The 23,324-nt window shown below is 36.4% G+C and overlaps 1 protein-coding gene across 17 annotated transcripts in view; it reads left to right on the forward strand.

Moving 5' to 3' along the window:
- GPHN (gephyrin) overlaps positions 1-23,324 on the forward strand; it is a 757,220-nt gene that overhangs the window by 555,786 nt on the left and 178,110 nt on the right. For all 17 annotated transcript variants that reach the window (XM_043986983.1, XM_043986980.1, XM_043986981.1 and 14 more), the window contains one exon: positions 10,260-10,302. In XM_043986983.1, the coding sequence (XP_043842918.1) occupies positions 10,260-10,302 (43 nt within the window). The remainder of the gene's footprint in view (positions 1-10,259; positions 10,303-23,324) is intronic.

The following is a 23,324-nucleotide window of genomic DNA, read 5'->3' on the forward strand; positions in this document are numbered from 1 at the left end:
ACCCATAGGCTGAGTAGGTTCTGCCTTGTACATGGTCCAGGTGAAAGATCCCAAATAAGAACTCTCCCTTGAGCATTTTTTCCACTAGACTCTGCTGCCTCTCAAATGTCTTGAGGAGTTTGTTTTGTTTTGTTTTGTTTCTGGGTTTTGGGTTTGGGGTTTTTTTTGCAGAGCAATGAGAGTTAAGTGACTTGCCCAGGTTGAGCAGTTTTAATATAGGTTTGACAGTTCATTTGATTTAAATAGCATATCCTCTTAACTTAATAAAAATGGATTATATTATTTTAATAAGTAAATCTAGTATCCTCAAGACTGGCACTTAGAAAAGGTAGTCACCACTGGTTTAATCTGAACATCATATTTTGACTTCAGCTAAAGGATTTCTAAACTAAACTTTTCATATAATTTATACTACAAATGGGGAAGAAGCTTATGTACTTTTTAGCATAAACACAACTCAAAAGTTAAAGAATCCAGGAGGTGAAAGAGATTTTTAAAATCATATATAGTTCAACCCTTACTCTAACATTACTTTTATATGATCACCTAGTCTCAATGCAAAGACCTTCAGGAAAAGGGAATTCTCTACCTTCCAGTGTAATCCATTGCCTTTTTTTTTTAACTCTAATTGTTAGGATATTTTCCCTTATGTTGCAACTAAATCTTCTGCAACTTTTACTTATTATTCATAGTTCTATCCTTTGTGCCAAAATAAGTGAATTGAATTCATTCCATAAGAATTCAAGTTCTTGAAAATAACTTATCAAATTACTTACTAACAAAGACCGTTCTTTGGGCCAAGCATACCAAATTATTTAACTAACCCTTATACAGTATGGTTTTGAGCCCCATCACCATCTTGGGAACCCTCCTCTGATCATGGTATAGCTCATGAGCTAGACTTTGATTCCTAGCAGAATTCTAGAAAGCAGTGTTTTAAGGGATAGTTTATGAGTGCTCAGAAAGGGAAATGGTAGCCACTATTAGACAGCATGGATTGAACAGGAAAACTAAAACAAGAACCCAGTGTTTTACTTTTATAGTGACTATTATAAATAGAATCCAAATGATAGAAGTCATGAGTACTCTAAACCAAAGTTTTGGGAAATAAAAACTCAGTTATGTCGCTGTTAGGCTTTCAAGCTTTCTAGTTAACTATGAAAATCCAAAATTTGGACTAACATTTGGCCTAATTTTTATTGTTTTCAAGTGGTTAAGTCACATCCTACTCTTCATGACCCCATTTGGGGGTTTCTTGTCAAAGATATAGGAGTGGTTTGCCATTTCCTTCTCCAATTCATTTTACAGATGAGGAACTGAGACAAAAAGAGTTAAGTGACTTGCCCAGTATCACAGAGCTTAATAAGTATGTCTGAAGCCAAATTTGAACTCAAGAAGTTGAATCCTCCTGACTTCAAACCCAGTGCTCTATCCACTGTGCCACTTAGCTGCCCTAAGAGGGAAGTATAAAAGTGAAAAGCAAAAGAGTAATATACACCTATTATCAGTTTACAGAGTAGAGGCTTCCATTGGATCTCAAGAGACTTGAGTAGCAACTTATTAGATACCAACAACTCATCTAACTTTATGTATAAAATTTTGGGTATTTGTAACACATTTTAATAATCTAGTATTTTGTATTTATTCAGCCCTTGTCCCTAATATGTTTAAAGTACTTCATAGACATTTTCTCATTAATCACCCTGGATTTTTCATGCAATAAAAGGTTTGGGTTTTTTTTTTTAATTTCATGGCATCTTTCACCACAGATTGCTTTTAATATCTTATGAATGCCAATTAATTCCTACCACCCTTTGCAGATTTGCAGATGATATATAAGTATTTTACAGAAGACAATTGCCTTTGAATTAATAAAACACACACAATAGGACAGAGATTCCTAGAATTGTACATTGTACATAGTAGGGACTCAGTAGGTATTTGTTAAATAAATCAGTTATAGGATGGTAGTAATTTAAGAAGAGAAGTCAAAGAGAAATTAAAATATACTATTTCCCAAAAAGCAAGTTTAGGAGTTTGATATACATGAATGTAATTTCTCATCATCAGTGCCAGAAGATCTATAATAATCGCAAATGGTCTGGAAAAAATGTCATCTTTGATAACCATAGCTATATCATTTGTTGTACCTTAGATATTGAATCACGAAATCTTAGATTTAAAAAGATGTTAGAACTTTTTTCAAAGTCTTACATCCAACTACTGATGTGAACCAACCTGTTTGTTTCTGAAATTCATTATGATCCTAACAAAAATAGTTTATCCCCAAACTAAATAAGTTAATTTAAGACTGTCTTCTGTTAGATTATTCATAGCCTTGTTCCTCTTCCAAGTAGGGTAAATAATTGAGTGTTTCACATGGATAATCCTCTTGGATTATCAGATGTGATTTTTGGTGGTAAATTTACCTTTATGATTATATTCTTGGAATCATTGAAAGCACTGCACAATTTCCTAAATGTTCTCTCCTCCTCCTATTAAATTCTGCACCTACTTTCATTATCTTCAGTGTCTGTGTAAGATACATATGTACTGATTAATGATTGACTGTTCACCCAATTGTATGTCAAAGTCTAGACACTATGTAGCTAGTTAGGCCCTAAAAAAAATGAAAGTCTTAATAGATATAATTTAGGAGGCTCTTCAGTGTTATAGTACCATCTATAAATAGGGATAACAGGAGGACCTCATTTTCTTACAGGGAAGCTCTCTTCTATTTGGACTCAATGAATATCATCTTTGTCAAGCTCCCTGAAACAAAATCCTATCCCAATATTTTTCCAGTAATGTATTATTGCTGTAAAACATAGGATACAAGAATTCCTAAATTTAAAAAATAAAAGTTGAAGATTACCCAAAGGACAATGGTAGGCATAAATTACCCACGATTAATTATGCAGAAGAAACATTAAAAGAGATCAAAGAGATGTACAATCAGAAAAGGTAGGTGGACCAATCATATAGTGAGATCAAGGGATAACCAGGGATACCTCCCAGTAAGATACCTAGAGGAAGGCACTCAGCATACTGGGTAGCGTAATTGAAGACTTGAGTTCAAATTTCCCCTCAGAAACTTAGTGGCTTTGTGCCCCTACACAAGTAACAATCTGTTTTGGCTTCATTTTTCTCCTTAGTAAAAATGAGAAGGTTGGATTCAGTAACCTGTAAGGTTCCTTCCAGCTCTAAATATATGATTCCTGGATCCTGTGGAGAATTTACAGGAGGGTGTGAACAAGGGTTGCATTGGACAAGAGTATGTGGATAATTTTTAATCTGTAGGGTTGGAGATCATAGATACATCAAAGTTATATTAAATTAAATGTTAATATACATTCTGAGTACATACTGCTTTGAAAACAAGGAAATTATCCAGGCATGCCCTTCATGGCAAGGGTAAACTAGATTGGGAATATACATCTGCCAAAAATAATTGAGCAGTGACTCTAGTTAGAAGGAAAAGGTTTTATAATTTTTTTAATTGTGTTATGATTTAACTCCCTCTTCTATGAGTCATGATGATATCTCAGTAATGTACTTATGGATATTCTAAGCATTAAAATTTGTCATTTTCTTTGAAAAAGACTAAACTCTAAAATATGCCTATTGTGGCTGAGAGCAGCATAAGTGGGCCTTTGGTTTGCAATAGTGGCTGTAAGTGAGGCAACTAGGTGGCAGAGTAGATAGAACACCGGCCCTGGATTTAGGAAGACCTGAGTTCAAATCCGGCTTCAGACACTTAACACTAGCTGTGTGACCCTAAGCAAGTCACTTAACCCTAATTGCCCCACACACACACACAAAAAAAAATAGTGGCTATAAGCCCTTTCACCTGTCACCCTTAGAAGAGTTGAAAACTGAAAAGATTTGGAATTAGATGTTAGACTTTTTTTCCCTATGGCAACTTAGGAGGAGGCAGCTTAGTGCATTTAAAAAAAAAAAAGAATGCTAGACTTGGAGTCAGAGGACCTGAGTCCAATGTCGGGCTCTGCCACTTAATACACATGTGACTGTGGGCAAGTCACTTGCACTCTCTGGACCTCATTTTACTCATGTACGAAATGAGAGTTAGCTCATATGACCTCTAAGTTCCCTTCCTACTCTAAAACTTTCCTCTAAGACATGAGCTATAATCTTTCTTAGTAAAGAGAGTCGCAAAAACCAATGTCATTATAGATGATTAGAAGTATTGAAGATGTAAAACTGGGAAGAGAAGCTAATATTACAACTAATATGGGAAAACTAATAATGAGAAAGCCCACATTGCTTGAAATGATTGAAACTATGTTTACAAATGTATACCTATTCTTGTTGTATGAGCTTGGTGAAAAAAGCTATCACAGACAGCGTTGCTATTCATATTCAGGTAAGGCCAAGAGTCCAATGAGTGAACACAGTGAATATTAGGAAATCCCTCCATTGATTTTGGGCTTATAAAACCTAAAGCTAAATAATTGCTTCATTTAACTAAATAATCTTACCACTGTATCAGTCAGTGAAACATGACATTTAACATTGCCTAGAACCGTATATTTTTCATGATATTTAAATATTTATGCAATTATAGACAGTGCTACTCTGTCCACTGGTTTTTAACATGGCTTGTAAAATGGGCAATTGGCTAATTAAATGATACTTTTTAAAGTAATTTTTATTTAAATTTCCTGGGGACAGCTAGGTGGCACAGTGGATAAAGCACTGGCTCTGGATTCAGGAGGACCTGAGTTCAAATCTAGCCTCAGACACTTAACACTTAACTAGCTGTGTGACCCTGGGCAAGTCACTTAACCCTCATTGCCCCACCCCCCACCCCCCAAAAAATGAAAACCATGGAATAGAAAAGCATCCTGAGATTCCAAGTCTGTACTCAGTTAACCTTGTACATTGTAATAGTAGTATATTGGATTTTGGGGGGTTCTTTTATGAATTCCTACACTTCCCTGTAGCATATTATTTATTTATTAAATCCAGCATCTTTTCATATTGTATACCTACCATTAGGCAAAATCAAATGCAGTAGATGAATTTCACATTTCAAACTGTTAAGAGATTATCTATGACCATGACTGAATTAATCAAAAGTGATTTGGTATCAGTGATGGGATGGCTTATTACATAGTCATTACTTTTGTTGCTGCTGTTTTTGTAAAGCATTATTTCTATTTCTAAAACAAAAAATGTAGCCACATTCGGCCATAAATCTTTATAATATTTTATAGCCTTTATTCATAATACTTTATAAAGCAGTGGAATTAGTGAAGCCTCATATTGAAGAATTGTACAAGTGATTTTTTTTCTACATTAGATTCAAATAAGGTCATATCTATATTTTGTCCATTAAAAAAAGTTACAGTGGAATGAATGCAGTCATAGTGCTTGCTATGCTAGACATCAGCCCTGTTAGTGCCCTTGATGGCTATAGGAGGAGCCCAAAACCTGGTTTTCTCCAACTGGCAGGAGATGGATGGGGATAGCTGGCTTGTTGGTTGGTAATACTGGAAAAAGAAGTGTCAATACAGTAGTTGCCAAAGAATGACATGACCAGGAGCTATGATAACATGTCCAATTTGAATGAGAAACACACTATGCAGAAAAGTACAATGAAATCAAATAAAGGAAGAAAATGTTAGAATAATTTTAACAAACTGATATAAGCAGTTATGACTGAGAAGAGTACATTTCTCATAGAGTGTATTTCCAAGAGAGAATTTAATGGAAGCTTTAATAACATTTTAATAAATAGGTAACTTTTTTTAAAATTTCCTTTTAGATCATGTAAAAAGATTGAGATTTTAACAGGGGCCTTCTGATACCACCACTTCAGAGCTTCCCAAATGATATAACTAGGTGGGCATAAAAAGTCTCCATTTTGGAAATAAACTATCAGCCAAGAAAAAAGCTATAGGAAAATATTATCTAAGACTAGAAATATACTCAAGATTTTAATCCCATGGGCTCTTTAATATCCACACAGAACAGAGAGCATCTTGACTTATAAGGCCTTATTCACCAGACCCCAAATAACCAACTGCTCAGAACTTTTCAGTTTGCAACCATACTTTCAGATTGATACCAGCATATATTTCATAAAGAGTTAAAGAAAATTATCAAGGTGAGCAGCAGAAAACCAGTAATTCTTTAAACCTGAGTGGTGTTAATCTGTGATTTATTTGTATTCACCATTCAAATACTTTATCATTCAGATATTACTGTGAACCTATTCTCAAAATGGGTTTCATTTTATGTGCTCCTTTCTTTCCTCACTTTTGCAAAATGCAGAGATGGAAAGATGTTAACCACGTATTTGTACTTAACCACCCAGTGTTATATGTATATATATATGTACATATATATGTACATATATATATATATATATACTTTCTGGCTTCCACTGGAGAGCCCCTGACATCGCAAGGAACGGTGATCAAAATTCCACACACTAGCTTCAAGCTGGGGGCTCGTAGCTACTGCAGCATTAAAAAAGGGTCTTGTCCTGGCTTCTTTAAATAAGCATGGTGATGGGATGGTTTAAGGGAAGAACACCTCTCAAATCACATGACCACTGCTGTGCTTCATGTGTCCTGCTTCTTTCATTACAGCTTGGCCACTACATTCTTCCCCTGTAATTTAGTGGGTGTGTGTGTATATATGTGGATGTGTAGTTCTGTTGATGGTTATATATTATGCATGCCTCTTTCAGTGTTAGAGTGATGTGCTTCCCTCTGTGTCACAGGTTATGGGTCAGCCCTTTCCAATTTTCTGTGTTCCTAAGAGTTTGGGTCTTCTGTTATTAGTGTGCGGTTCATGTAGTTGTAATGTACACATCCTGAACTGTTCATGTTGCATTAAACATGAGTTGAGATGCTGTCCCATAAGAGTTAGCTTTTCACGTTGGGCTGAAAAAGTCTTCATTTCTGTGTAGCAATTCATGTTACTATAACCTATGGCTTTCAATTGTACCTCCATAATGAAGACCTGACTTTAAACACTGTGCTATTCTTGTTATGACCTAAGCATAAGGTAAGTGACTTCTCTAACTGTATCTAAAGATTGTGGTCATTTATTAAAATTTTTTCTCTTCTGTTTTTTGCCTTTTTACATTATTTTTCTCATCTCTAGTATGTGCTTTTTTCATTTCATTTTCTGTTTGACTCCTTAAGATTCATTTATGAGCATTGTGATCTTCAGCAAAATACATATCATAGATTTAAACACATCAGATGTGTTGTCATGAATAATTTAATGTCCCAGAGCAGTCTTGAATAGTAACTGAAAATATGTATCTATATTGTCAATAAACCTTATGGTGTTCATTTCTTCCACTGGCTTGAATACTACAAACTATATTTTACACATGGTTTGGTGTTCATTCCAGTGAAAAGATGAATCAGTTGTCAACACTAGAAAGTCAGAAGTTAAATATAGTAAAATTGCATGTACTGAGAGAGTGAAAAAGCAGATACACTGACACTGTCCCTTTCATTATGAATCCTTCAGAAAGGTAGTAGATGAAATCCTAGTTCTGCTTTGTTTTTCAGACTTCCCTTTTTCCAGTGAGTACAGCCAGGGTAAGGTAGAGAGAAAAATCCACAAGATATGAACCTTCCTATAGAACTGGAGACAGGCATGTGTTACTTTCTCTGTGGCATGCGTGAGATCAAGGGTAACAGTTGTTTCATAAATCCATCCGTTTCCAGCAAATCCCATTACATTGTGTGCAATGGTACAGTGGAATCTTCAGCTTGGGGTTTTATGAAAGGACCGAGAATTTGAAAATTCATATGTGTTATAGTGTAAGGTGGAGGGAAGGGGCCCGTTTTAAATGGGTTTTGATATATGTATAAACATTGGAACTGGACATTTTTTAAAAGTGATTTTCCCCATTCTCCATCTTTACATCCAGAGCCCTTGGTGTTTAGAAAATGTTTATGTTAAAGGCTGTTTTGTGTTCTGGGTTTGTTTGGTTTTTAAATTTAAAATTTCCCCAAAATTTGTCACTTTATCCAAAATAAAGTAATTAAGAACATTATGTTGCTGTTTGTTGGCTGCATGCCAGTGTTGAAAAATATTCATGTATAGTTAGTTGAATTTGTTTCTCATCATCCAGAGCCCTTTACCTGCTTTGAAATTTATAGGAAGCAAGTTCTTTTCCATTTTGCTCATATTTGCCCCATCACGTGAATGTGAAATTTTGTCTTTGAGCACTAAAACAAAGTTTCATTGGGGTTTTTTATTAAACCCATTATATAAACAAGAATAATATTTTTAATAAACTATCACAAGAGACTTCTTAAAATAATAGCTAGTTCTTTACCATCATTGTCATTTGAACATTATACAAAGTGATATGATATGCTTTGGGCATATTTTAATAAGATTGAGCTACACATCTGAACTGCTCTGTTCATTATAAGTTTCTGAGTTTTGTCCCTACACTAGCTCCAGTAAAGGTTGAAAGGACTTAAGATGAATTCAGGAGAAATAGAGGCTATGACATGAATAACTATAATTGATCAAAGGAGTTACTTTCCATTCACAAACATCGCTTTGCACTATGGGTTTGAGCTCCTTCTGTTCTACACTTTGTTGAAGATTCTCTTGACTTCCTTCCATTTTACTCCTTTTAGCACTTTCTTCTGTGACATTTCTACCCACACCTACTTTTTTTTCCCTCTCCCAACCTTTCTCCCTCTTTTAAAAAGCTGCTGCTTCTTCTATTTCCTGTATCACTTTTTTTTTTAACTCAGTTTCTCTTTTAACAAGCTTGTCTATTAGTGTTTCTATTTCTTTTCTCCTTTAGGACTGTGGTGGTTTATTGTAGTTACACTAATTTTCATTCCATGGTGTGCCAACTTGCTTTATTTATTTTGTATGGAACCCATCTTTCCCTCCTCCTTGTGGTTTTCAGCGAGAAATAAAAAACTTTAATTATGTAAATGATGTCCCCTCCCCTAAGGCTGTCTATCTGCCCTTCTACATCTCTAGATCTAATTCACTCAAATCCTTCTCCTTTTTTTTCTCACTTCCATTTCTTTTTCTTAAACAGTCATCATTCTTTTCCTTTTGGTCCAGAGCTGTATTTTAATAAAACTTCTAAGAAAAAAACTTCTTTCAGGTTGGCTCCACTTGTTCATGGTGCCAAAAAATTATTCAGTAAAATAAAGAAATAAACCAAAAAAAGAGAGAAATCTGGGCCAAAGGAGGACAATTTTGACATTTCTTTGGAGATTTTTATTTTTAATTGCATTTTTGTGTGGTTTTTAACTTCTTGTGTGTATGTTTGTGATTTTTTGTTTGTTTTAACATTAACAGTTTTTTTTTTCAGGGAAGGACAACCATAACCCACCCTAAGTTGCAACATTCCTTTCATAAGTTGTTTCATTATAATAAGTAGATTGTGTTAAACTATAGATATCAATTTTTTGTGTGAATGTACATTTGGGGCAAGCTACTGTGGAGCAGAGAGGGGAGGTTTAGAGTTTCAACTAAGTACAGTTTCCTTTGAAATTAGCAAAAAGCTCTAACATAGCAAAAGATCTTTTTAAAGCACTATAGTTTTTTATCCTTTAAAGGAATATCCTGTTCTTACTTTAAAAACCTAAGAAGGTTTTTTAAAATTTTTCAAATGAGTTCAGTGGAATAAACATATACATACTTAAATGACAGATATGTTTAAATGGTTAAATCCAAAAATGGTAGACAGATAAGCTCAATTTCTTAGATTTTTACTGAGAAGCTGATTGTAAAACCATTGAAGCAGTGTTACTAAGGTTATCACAATCACAAGGTAAATGTTTCTTATGCTTAGTTTTCTTTTTTCTTGTCCCACCTTAATAGGTCTACAGAATATGACTACAGTTGAGTCTGAGTACAGCTTTCTTACATGAATTGGTTATTGTTCTATTCAAGGGATTAAAAAGTCTAAAAGTGAAGGGCTTTTGCATCTTCAGTTTTAAAAATCAGCCTTGGAATTTTAACCAGATCTTGATTTCAAAAATTGCCATTATTTTTACCTTTGTTCTAGTTCATAATATATTCTCAATGTAGTCAATACTTTCTTGAAAGTGGGGGGAGGGGGAGGAAGTGAATGTATGTACAATATGTCAGGTATATTGAATCCTACTTTTGATCTCAGAAATAAAGCCTTTGCCTCTACATCCCAGAAGCTTGCCCATTAACTCTGCACATCTGACTGTCCATGTTACTTACTGTATCTCATTGAGTCTATACTCTCTCTGCAGGTCCAGTCCAGGTGCAGCAGCAAGGAGAATATTCTCAGAGCCAGTGAGTATTGCATCATTTCAGGCGGACTAATGAATCAAACCTTCTAATTAGATGAAAAGGATAGTTTAGAATCATATATTGGTAATGGACTAACGAAGGAAAGAGCCATTTCAGACATAGAATTGATTAACTTGGTGGTTCTGATTCTCAAGGAAAATCCTCCAGGAATTTAAATTTTCAGATGAGTATGATGTACTCTTTCATGAACTACACATTTTTTTTTCTTTTTGCTAAATTTCTTTTGCCCATGGTGAGAGGGGAGGGGGGTAAAGAGGCAAGAGAAGCAGACTTATGCTGTGATTTTTTTTTTTGATATGAGGAAACTCCTTATCCCAATGCAGATCTGCAACTGTTTTGCACTTGACAGTCTTAAGAGTGTGGACTCTGTGGCCAAGAGATACTATGTGGCTGCCCAGGATCACACAGCCAGTGGGCTTGAACCCCAGGCCAGTATTACTGAGGCCAAGGCCTCCTCTCTCTTCACTGTGCCTGTATTGTATTTTTTTATGATATTCAGAAAGTTGCAGCTAAAGACAGACTCTGTATTACAGTGTAAAACTCATAACAAAGATAAGTAGTGGTGGAAATGTTAGTCAGATCTCAGCCTGCATTAAAATTATAAGGAATGGGGGGCGGCTAGGTGGCACAGTGGATAAAGCACCGGCCCTGGATTCAGGAGTACCTGAGTTCAAATCCGACCTCAAACACTTGACACTTACTAGCTGTGTGACGCTGGGCAAGTCACTTAACCCCCATAGCCCTGCAAAAAAAAAAAATTATAAGGAATGTAACTAACATGAACATAAAGGTAATAATATTAAATTACCTGAGAAGGTAGAAGCAATAGGGCAAAATCCCCCAAAAAGAAAAGAACATACCATGGATGGATGGCCTATCTACGTTGGTGAAAGAAGATTTTACATTGGGAGTTCACACAAACACACACACACACACACACACACTGTGTTACTTTTGCAGCACATTATCAATGAGAAATTCTGTAAATCCTCATTGGTAATTTGCTGCAAATGTACTTATGCATCTCTCCATTGGTCTATGGATCACCCATTATTTTGACACTTTAGAGATTTTCATTGTAAAACCTGGTATAAAATAGATAGGTTTTTATGGCAGGGAACAGCTTAGAATTGTATAAAGTGCTGCATAATACACCAAATGCAATCTAGCCTGCTTTCTTCCTCCAAAAAGCAATTGACTAAAAGTGAATAAATAATTTTAAAAAATGTATTAAGTACTTAAAATATGATAGGCACTATTCTGGGAATAAAAATACAAGTAAGCAAGACAATCCCTGTCCTCAAAAGTATAACAACACATATATGAGAGTTAGAGTTAAATTGGATGAATAGGGTACAATTGAGAATATGTATGGTAGCATGATTTTGAGCTGGCTGGGAAGTGGTATGGTGGCTTGGTTCTAGGTAAGATAAAGTGAAAGCTCACCTATCAAAGCCCAGGACCTGAAGTCTGAATTTCAGAGGAAAGAAGAGAGCCAGAGTGGGCAGAACATGGATGGTGATCTAGCAAAGGAAACCGAGAAGTGGTTGGACAAGAAAGAAGCTAAATGAGGGTTCTTCCTCTTGTCCTCTAACACGAATGTTAGGGTTTGTCTTTAGCTGTAAAGCAAGATTTCATTTGTTTCTTTGTTATATAAACAAGAATGTTTTTATTTATTTAAAAATTGTTTAATTTTAATTTCTCTAAATTTAAGGTTTTTAAATGATGAAGAACAGTGTTATAAAGTAGAGAGAAAAAAAGAATCCAGGAACAACTGGTGGTCATTGTCGTCAAAACCTGCTGAATTGTCCATACAAATTGAGAATTAGCCATCGGGTTTTGTAATTAAGGTATTGGTAATCTTGAGGAGAATACATTTTGCTGAATTGTAAGGTAGGAAGACAAGAGGTGGAGAAGAGCAATGGGAAGAAGTGGAGGCAATGAGTATAGATAGCTTCCTCTAAGAGTTTGGTTGTAAGAGGAAGGAAAGGTGAAAAGTCTTAGAGGATGGTAGTGTCAGGTGAAAGTTGTTTGTTTTGTTTTTCAGATGGCAAATAGCTGGGCATGTTTGGGATGTAATAGATAGGATGTAACAGATAAAGGAAGATTAAATAAGAGAGACAGGAATGGTTGAAAGGAGCAAGCTCTTGGAAGAAATAAAAGGGGATGAGACCAAGGAAACAACTAGACAGTACCAAATTTATCCAACCAAATTTATTGTTTCTTAATTTTTTTTTAAAATTTTGACTTGTTAGAAAATTGTAATCTGAAAAGTTCTCTTTCAACAAACCCCTGCTAACACCCTCCATGATTGATGTAACCACAGAGATAATTTTTTTTACTATTCTCAGCTCATTATAGGGCATATAAAACAGACTTATTGTATATGATCACCAAAAGCATTCACCACCACTGTGGAAGTGATTCTGTCCAGAGTCCAAATGGAAGTTATTCCCTACAAATGGTATTATTCTCCATATGCTCTCACTTAGAGATTATATTGTGTTACATGTATCAAACCTAGAACACCATGGAGCGTTTTCATTGAGATCTGTAGACATTCAAAAAGGTCGGACAGACAGACAATGCACATAAGAAAATCCAAGTGGGTGAAGATGGACTGACTGAAGTGAACTCTAACCCCAAAAGACTTGTGGTCAACTAATCACAGGGTGTGAAGATAACTTACATCCTACCCTTTTCCACAACAGCCAGTCAGAAAGCTGATCTCTAACACCAGCTCACCTCCCTATCTCCCACTCTGTCCCCTCCCTCCTTTGTCCAAGCTTGCAATTTACCTCATCTAAGCCAGGCAGCAGCCTTCTCTCCAATCACAGAGCCCACCACCCTAGCTCATCAAATCTCACCTGCCTCTTGCAATAGTCTTCTAATTGGTCTTCTTGCCGTAATTCTCATCCCCACTCCTGTCAATCTTCCACACAGCCACCAAAATGATTTTCCTAAAGCATAGATTCAGAAAGTTGCAGCTAAAGACAGACTCTGTATTATAGTGTAAAACTCATAACAAAGATAAGTAGTGGTGGAAATGTTAGATCTCAGCCTGCGTTAAAATTATAAGGAATGGGGGGCGGCTAGGTGGCACAATGGATAAAGCACCGGCCCTGGATTCAGGAGTACCTGAGTTCAAATCCGACCTCAGACACTTGACACTTACTAGCTGTGTGACCCTGGGCAATCCCTTGTTCAATAAACTACAGTGAGTCCCTATTGACTCTAGTATCAAATATTATTTTACCTTTGTCTCATCCATTTTAAATTTCTATTTTGTTTCAGTTGGATAATATATGTAAGTTATAAATTTATAAATAATTAAATATACATAGGTCTCCTTTATGCACTTGAATAGGTAGATTATTGGGTTAGTGTATAGGTATATATGTATGTGTGTTAGATGTACAAAGACTCACAAATATCAAACCCACCCCAGCTGTTTTTGATGAACATATATTAACTCTTAGTGATAATTAAGTTAGTGATTTTCTCAGCGATTATTGATTTCAATTCTAGATGTTCACAAACCATCCCTTATAAATAATATATTTTGTCAGGAATTGTCATGCATAACATTTTCATCATTCAAAAAATCATCTATCTTCCTTTTCCTTTTCTTAAGGTTTGAGGCATCATTTGCCTATTTCCAGTCCTGTAGCATGTCACCTATCATAATTTCTCGGAGATTACCACCAGTGACTCACCAGGAGGTTCTTTCTTTGTCCTGGAATATAATTCATCTGGACTGAGTGATTTGAATTCATTGAGGGCAACTAGGTATTCCCTCATCATGTCCTCACTTTGTGTTGGGTTTCAGGTCACTGGTTAACCTTTCTTGTTCTATGCTTCCAAGGCCAAAGATTGTTCTCAGTGGTAGAGAAAAGAAAGGCAAAAGAAAAATGGAATGTTTCTGATTAGTTTCCATCTTTATTATCATTTCCTTATGTGTGTAACGATTGGAATGGCGCCACCTGCTGGAGACTTACTGTAGAAGAGTTCTGCCCATGAAGCGAAGGTCTTTGAGGGCAAGACCAGGAGTCTTTTCTTTGGCATCAGGAAGTGACGCGGACTAGTGGGAGGAGGAAGGAAGAGACTGGCTCTCGGTCTCGCGCTCTCTTTCCTCTGGACTCGGGTGGAGAGCGGAGCTAGAAATGTGCTCTCCCTTTAATAGATAGGAATCTAGGCCTTTCTCTCTCTTTACCAAATTCTTATTCTCCTTAATAAATGCTTAAAAGTCTAACTCTTGCTAAAGCTTATAATTTATTGGTGACCACTCATTAAATATTTTAGACAGACTAGCTAGAATTTTAGCCCTTAACATGTGCCATGAACAATTGTCTTCTTGACTTCTGAGAGCCAAACGGTATATTGACATTAGGGTCATTATCAACCACAATACACAAATTATCCATATAGGATCATGCCATTTAATCCCAGTTACCTGACCCTCCTTCCATCTTCTCTGTGCATCATTTAAAATTCTATGTTGGTCAGTGACATCTCTCTGCATGTATTACATTGGTCTCTTTAGATAAATCCTCCTTTTCTTCCTCATTAAAGTCCCGTCCCTCTTGGCAGTGTTCAGATTTTTTGGCCATGAAATTCTATCTATTCTTTTTCTATAGTCTTTGGAATTCCCTCTCTCAAAATCTGAGGTGTAAGTCAGACTATTCCTGGTTTTTCCTCCTTTCCTCCTGCAGGATCCTTTACTAAGGGAAATACTTCACAATGTATTGTGTGCTTAGCTACCAAAACTCCTAGATGGTAATGTACAAAGTATTGAACAGACCTCTGTGACCACCTATAATGACAAAGGTCACACCATTACAAATACAGAGATATAGAAGTAGCTCATCAATTCTTGACTCTCCTTTAGATATAGGAATTAGGTCAGGAACATGGACAACCAACCATCAAATGCCTGACATTGGTGGATCGGTTCTAGTAGGTTGAGTGTCTGTAAGCTTCCTGACAAGGAGGATAATTCATTAAATATATAAATATTGGTTTCCACAAGAATGTATCTGCCTGTTGATTATAATGTTACCAAGTTTAGAAGACTGTAAAGTTAAATCTGCTTTTGAAAAAATAGTGACCAAGGGATCTAACATTGGTTAAGCTAACAAGCTGTCAGATTCTTATGGTCAGTGTGGATGATGAAGGGATGCTGAGTTCTCTCCAAGTGGTACCTCAGATTCTTCAAATGTACCCTTAACTGCAAATAGATCTTCCTCTTATATGATATAAAAGGTAAATGGCATGATTACAGAATAAAGGAAATTGTTAGATTAAATTGGTGGGTAGAACCAGGTATCAAAGTATATGACTTAACTAGAAATGAATAGGGCAACAATAAGGTATTATTGAGACACAAAAAAAGAAATTTTGTTGGGTGGTCAAAATATTGAGAAGTGATAACTATAAAAAGTTTAGCTAGGAGCTTAAGGTTGAAGTATAAATATCCACAAATAGTCTCAAGAAACAAGGCTGAAAATCTCAACAATTATGGAGAATAAGGAAATTGTATAGTGACTGGCATTGAGTTTGAAATGTATGTATTTCTGCCGCATCTTGACTTTTATCTGTGTTCCAAGTGAAGAGTAGTCTCCTTACTGGAGGAGAAAGTGAAAGGACATAAAAGACACCCTTTATATTCCATGTTGTAAAGGAGAATGAAATGCTTCTAAAGGAAACAGAAGCTATGTTTCAGTGGGAAAAAAGAGAATCTGAGATGGAAAAGGCAAGACTAAACTTTCCAAGATGATGAAGAATTCAAGACAAAGAGGAAAAGGTAGTAGAAAAGGTTAGCTATACAATTAAAGCTTAAAAATAGTTTCCAGATTCTTTCTAAAGAATATTATGGGTGATGTGAGGAAAAATAAGCTTCTTATCCTACAAAGAATGATATAGTAGAGCCCAAAAGATATCCGGTGAGAAAGAAGGAGAACATCCAATAAGAGTCACAGGAAGAAGGGATACATGGTAGTAGTTGGTGATTCCCTGCCGATAAGTACTGACATAGCTATTTGTCAGCCCCAAAACAATTATAAAAAGTTCATTTGTCCTCCTCAGACACAAATCTAAGACATAAAAGAAAACTTGACAAGATTTATTAAAATGGAGGACAACTACCTTACTTCTGGTGATTCACATGGGCAAAAATATGACACTTCAAAAAGGAACCTAAAAGCAATTGCCAACAATTATAAACTCTTTATAAAGAAAGTAAAGACCATGGGTTACAGGTTATGTTCTCTTCATTGTTGCCCATTGAAGGCAAGGGATGCAGAAGAAAAAAAAATAATTTGGGAAGTGAACAGCTGGCTAAGACGGTATTCTCCCAAAATAGTATTTGGATGTCCAGGTGATTCCTGGCCAGAGATGGAGTATACTCAACAAAGATTAATAATCATTTGTTTGCCATGTGTCTGGAAAATCTCATTTGAAGGACTTTAAACTAGAAATGAAGGGGAAAGGTGAAGGCTCTGTGTGTCTATGTATGTAAGCGTCTCATACACACAAATATATATATATAATGTATATATGTATATATACATATACATGTATATACTCTGTGGTATAGTATCACAAAGATGGATAACACACACACACACACAAGAATAGCAACTGAGATACCAAGAAATTCACAAGTGACAAAATCTAAGAAAGAAGCCAGTAGTAAAAACCTGTCTGTATTCAAATACTCAGAGTTTAGGCAACAAACAAGTAATAGAGGTGATAAATTTAATCACATAGGTATCACTGAGCCTTGGTGTAATGAACCCTATGACTAAACCATGTGTCTAAATGGGTATACAATATTCAAAAGAAACAGAGTAGGTAAGGAGGAAAGGAGGTTAGTTTTGAAAATGAATAAAGTATCTTTATGTGAAGAAATAAGGGAATGAAAGGGGGAAAGCATTACAGAGAAGTTGAGTAAAAATCAAAGGGGGGGCTCAGCTAGGTGGTGCAGTGGATAAAACACTGGCCCTGGATTCAGGAGGACCTGACTTCAAATCTAGCCTCAGAAACTTGACACTTACTAGCTGTGTGACCCTGGACAAGTCATTTCACCTTCATTGCCCCACCCAAAATAAAGTCAAAGAAGGGAGAAAAAAAGTGATTTTTTTGAGTGGAATATACATATTATAAACCATCTGGGCAGAAAGAAAAATTACATGGAGAGTTTGGGAAACAAATCACAAGCCTGGCACAGAGGCATAATATAGTAGTGACAGGGGACTTCAGTTATCTAGAAATCTGCAAGAGCTTTCTCTCTTCTCCAAAGAAAACATCTCTCATCTCTCATCTCTCCTCTTCCATCTTACTTTTCTTTATTTTTTCTTCCTTTTTCAACACTTTATAATCTGAATTTTGGGGGTAGCTAGGTGGCACAGTGGATAAAGCACTGGCCCTGGATTCAGCAGGACCTGAGTTCAAATCCGGCCTCAGACACTTGACACTTATAGCTGTATGACCCTGGGCAAGTCACTTAACTCTGCCCCACAGAAAAAAAAATCTGAATTTTGGCCATCCGAGAAGGCAATTTTTTTAAAGTTCCTGACCTCTGTAATATCTGTAACCTGGCATGTTTTTGCAGAACCAATCAGTGACAGGATGTGCCTGTATATTATCTCTTTGTCAACTCTTTTGTGACTAACTAAAGGGAACTGAATCAAAAGGACTTTATCACTTCTCTGAAATAGAGACCCTCTATAATAAAGTTTTCTGTTTCTATTAATACAGAAAGAGTGGCAATCCTGTTGTTCCCCCACTGATTTGCTCCCTCCTTTGGGAATAACTGTATATCTCCCACTACAATGCTGGAAGCTAGGATTGGACCAACTACCAATAGGGCAGTCCAGGCTCAGTGCTGTGGGGCTACATATTCTTGCACTGTGGGGTGAAAGATGAAGTGGGAAGATTATAAGGGACCTGTAAGTCTATAAATTCATCCCAGTGCCATCTCATCTTGGGAATTTGCCCAGTCTACTCAATGTAAGTTTAGTCTCTGGTTCACTAGATGAGGACAGTTGCCTATAAGATATTCATCATGTTTCCAGAGTACTTACTTTGTCAAATGGAGTAATTTTCAGTGTAGCAAGTGTATAATAGCCAAATGATACCTAAACCTCACTACCTTTTATAAAGATATTGTTCTCTCTTGATCACATCATTGAATTTAGAACTGGAAGAGACCTTAGAGATCACTGGGTTCAACTCTCTCGAGATGAAGAAACTGAGGCTCAGTGTGATTTAGTTATTTAGCCACGGTCATATAGCAGACCCAAAACCTATGTCCTTTCCACTACTACCAAGGTCAGGACTGATAATCTGTGTGAACTTCATTTAGTAACTCCAGACCCCGTTACATCTTCACAAAAGGGCTTTCTGAGGCTTAAACTAATTCAATTGGTAAGTGACACCAAATTCTTAGGTGAAAAGTATATATTATCCACAAACAGTTATGTCTACCCTAATATTATTTGTTTTGTTTCTGTGGCTTAGCATCAGAAGTTTCTAATCAGTGCTATCTTTTGTTTCAGTGGTTATTTTTTTTAAATCACTGGATTGGATTTTATATCACTGAGTTTTTCAAAAGCTACAAGTTAAATCTGTTTTGACCTCTTTTGTATTTATGAAATGTTACAATGCTATTCCTACTCCAAAAGTGAACTATTCAAGGTTTTCTTTTCTTTTCTTTTTTTTTTTTGAATGTAAAAAGTGAAATTTCACACATAGGAAAATCTGAGTAGGAGGTATTTCTATGAAGCTGAAGGGAGAAAGGGAGCTAAAAGCAACCATGTTACTAATGTAAGAGAAGGAGTAGGTGAAAACTGTAGATTTTACAATTTTATCACCACCCTCACAATCATAAACTTCAAGGAAAGTATTGAGGAAAACATCCTCCTTCGTTCCTTTACTTTGGTTTTCTTCTTGACAGAATTTTTTTAAATTTTAAGACATAAAAAGATATCCACAGAAAGTTCCATGAGACAACTAATGAATCTTACTCTCCTTTGCATTTATGCAGAAGAGGAAATAATTTCCCCTTTTTTGTCCATCAGTCAGTAAGCATTTATTAAATTCCTACTGTGTGCCAGGCTTTGTGCTAAGTGCTAGAGATAGAAAAAGAGTCAAAAGACAATCCCTGCTGTCAAGGAGCCCACACTCCAATGAGACAACAAGCAAATAAATTTGTGCAGTCTATACACAGGATAAACAGGAAATAATTAAAAGACAGAACTAGAATTAAGGGGGGGGGGTTGGGAAATTATTCCTGTAGAAGATGGGATTTTTTCCACTTAATTAGAATATTATTTTTCCCAAATTACATGTAAAAACCATTTTTAACATCGATTTTTGAAACTTTGTGTTCCAAATTCTCTTCTTCCCTCTCTCCCCACCTCCCTTAAGAATGCAAGCAATTCAATATAAGTTATACATGTGTATACATGCACCTTAGTCAGGTTGTGAAAGAAAATAGTCAAAAAAACTAGAAAAGGGAACTAAAAAAAATTATGCTTCAGTCTGTATTCAGACACCATCAGTTTTTTCTCTGGAGATGGATTGCATTTTTCATAATTCCTTCAGAGTTGTCTTGGATCACTGTGTTGCTGTAAATAGCTAAATCATTCACAGCTGATCATCTTACAATATTGTTGTTACTTTGTATATAGTATATATCACTTTGCATCAGCTCACGTAAGTCTTTCTAGGTTTTTCTGATAGCATCCTGCTCATCATTTCTTATAGCACAATAGTGTTCCATCATAATCTCATCCCACAATTTGTTCAGTCATTCCCCAGTTGATGGTCATCTCCTCAATTTCTAATTCAACTTTTTGTTTTTTAATCTCTTTTTGGATACCAACCTAGTAGTGGTATTACTAGGTCAAAGTATATGCATGTTTTTATAGCCCTTTTGCCATAGTTCCAAATTGCTCTACAGAATGTTTGAGTTAAAGCATTTTTTTTATATGACTATAGGTAGCTTTGATTATTTTATCTGGAAATTTCAAATCTTTTGATCATCCATCAATTGAGGAATGGCTCTTATTTTAACAAATTTAACTCAGTTCTCTATGTGTTTGAGAAATGAAGCCTGTCAGACAAACTTGCTTCAGTTTTTTTCACAGTTACTATTGCTAACTGTACTTCCCTCCATCCTATTCCCTCCCAATGACATTTACTCTATTTTCTATCTTCTTTTACCCTGTCCCTCCTCAAAAGTGTTTTGCTTCTGACTGTCCGCTCCCCCAATCTGCCCTCCCTCCTTTTGTCCCTCCCTCCTTATCCCCTTCCCCTCCCATTTTCCTGCAGGGTTACTCCACCCAATTGAGTGTGAAGTAAAACACTTTTGAGGAGGGACACTTTCCTGCAGGGCAAGATATGTTACTATACCCACTTGAGTGTATATGTTATTCCCTCTTTGAGCCAGTTCTGATGAGAATAAGGCTCACTCACTCCTCCATACCTCCCCCATCTTCCCCTCCACTCCATAAGCTTTTTCTTGTCTCTTTTATGTGAGATACTTTACCCCATTCCACCTCTCCCTTTCCCTTTCTCCCAGTGCGTTCCTCTCACCCCTTAATTTTATTTTTAAAGATATCATCCAGAAGATGGGATTTTAATTGGGAGACAAGAGGCAGAGATAAGGAGGGAGAACATTCCAGGTATGGGAGACAACCAGAGAAAATGTCCACAGTTGCAAGAAGGTGTGAATATCTTGTTCATGGAATATCAAGGAGGCCAATGTCACTGGATTGAAGAGTATGTGGCAGGGAATAAGGTGTGAGAAAACTGAAAAAATGGAAGGGGGCTAGATTATGAAGGACTTTGAATGCCAAACAGATGATTTTGTATTTCTTCCTGGAGTTGATAGGGAGCTACTGGAGTTTATTGTGGGAAGGGGAGATGGTGGGGAAGGATATGATATGACTGGACCTATTCTTTAAGGAAATCACTTTTTGGAGTGGGGATAGACCTGAAGCAGACAGATCCACCAGTAATTGGACTATTGCTATAGTCCAAATGTGAGATGCTGGGGAGCTAAACCAGGGTTGTTGACAGGATCAGAGGAGAAAAGGAGGTATATTTAAGAAATGTTGCAAAGGCAAAATTGACAACCTTTGACAACAGCTAGGATGTGGAAAGTGTGAGATAGTGAAGAATCAAGGATGATACCTTAGCCTGCAAGCCTAGGGAACTGAGAGGATGGTGCTATCCTCCACAGTAATAGAGAAGTTTGAGGGGGAAGAATTTAGGGGGAATGATAATGAGTTCATTTATAGATATTTTGAATTTAAAATGTCTACTGGACATCAGGTTTAAGATAAATGAAAAGTAATTGGAGATACAAGATTGGAGATCAGCAAAGAGGTTAGGGCAGGATTGGTAGATTTGAGAATCATCACCCTAGAGATGGTAATTAAATCCATAGGACTTGATGAGATCCCCAAGCAAAGTAGACTAGAGAAAGAAGAGAAAAGAGGCAAAGACAGAGCACTTTGGGACACCTATATTTAGAGGACATGACCTGGATGAGGAGCCAACAAAGGAGATTTTGAAGGAGTGGTTAGGTAGGTAGGAGGAGAACAAGGAGAGAGTGGTGTCCTGAAAGCCTAGAGAGAAGAGAGGATTAAGGAGATGGTGATCAACAGTGTTAGAAGCTACAGGTAGTAGTTAAAGGAGAATGAGGACTGAGAAAAAGCCATTGGATTTGGCAACTAAAAGATCTTTAGCAACTGGAGAGAGCAATGGAATGATGAGGTTAGAAAACAGATTGTAAGGGGTTATGAACAGAGTAAGAAAAAAAAAAAGTACAGGCACCTATTGTCAGCAGTCTTCTCAATTAGCCACAAAGGACAGAAGAGATATAGGATGATAATTAATAGGGACCAAAGGATCAAATGAGGGGGTTTTGAGGACGGGGAAGTCATGATAATGTTTGTAGGCAATAGAGAAAGGAGCCAGTACACAGGAAGAGGCTGAAGATAAATGAGAGAACGGGAATGACAGAAGGGAAAAACTGTCAGAGGAGATGGGATAGAATTGCATCACTTATGCAGGTAGAGGGGTTTGCTTTGGTATGAAGTAAGGAGTTTTCTTCATGTGAGACAGATGAGAGGAGATAGTGTCAGAAAGTATCTGAGTGATACAGTATAAGTAAAGAGGAAGGAAGACAGAATTCAAAAGCAAGTAGCAATGATTTTTTTTTCTGTAAAATATGAGGCAAAATTCTTGGCTGAGAAAGGTGGGTTTTGGGTGGGGATCGATGAGAGTTTTTTTCAAAATCTAATCAAGATTGTAGTCATCCACAAACGTTTGTTGAGTGCCTACCGTGTGTAGGGCGCTGCGGCAGGTACTTATGATATAGAGAAGAATAAGGTATGTTTTTTGATGAGGCATACCATCTAAGTTAGTGAGAACTAGACTGATAAAAGAAAAAGGTAACTAACAATGCAAGGTAGACTATATTAGGTGACAAATGAGTGTCATAAACAGTAAGAACTAATCATTTGTCACTTAATGATTCTCTGAGCTTCCTTATAGCTTTTAAAACCTGTCTTTTATAAATATCTCCCATTACCTTCTGCAACTTAGAAGGATGTTACAATAGCCTTCTAATTGGTCTTCTTGCGGTCTCTCCCTCTTCCAATTTTTCTTCCACACCATTATAAAAATAATCTTTTTTATATACCGATCTGATTACAGCACTCCCATTCAAAGCTTCTCTGATTATCTCCTAAATCAAGTCTAAATCAACATACAGGACTCCTTCAGTAACTACTCTTCCATATGAAATCTCTGCTTCAGCCAAATTGAAGAAGCAAGATGTAGTAGAAAGAGTCAGAATCTGGGTTTCAGTCATAGCTCTAATTCTACCTATGTGACCTTGGGCCATACACTTAAACTGTCAGAGCTTCAGTTTCCTAATCTCTAAAATAAGGAGGCTAGACTAGATGATCTCCAATTTCCTTTCCAGCTCT

The sequence above is a fragment of the Dromiciops gliroides genome, chromosome 2 (assembly GCF_019393635.1).
Source record: "Dromiciops gliroides isolate mDroGli1 chromosome 2, mDroGli1.pri, whole genome shotgun sequence".
In the NCBI taxonomy this organism is placed as follows: Eukaryota; Metazoa; Chordata; class Mammalia; order Microbiotheria; family Microbiotheriidae; genus Dromiciops; species Dromiciops gliroides.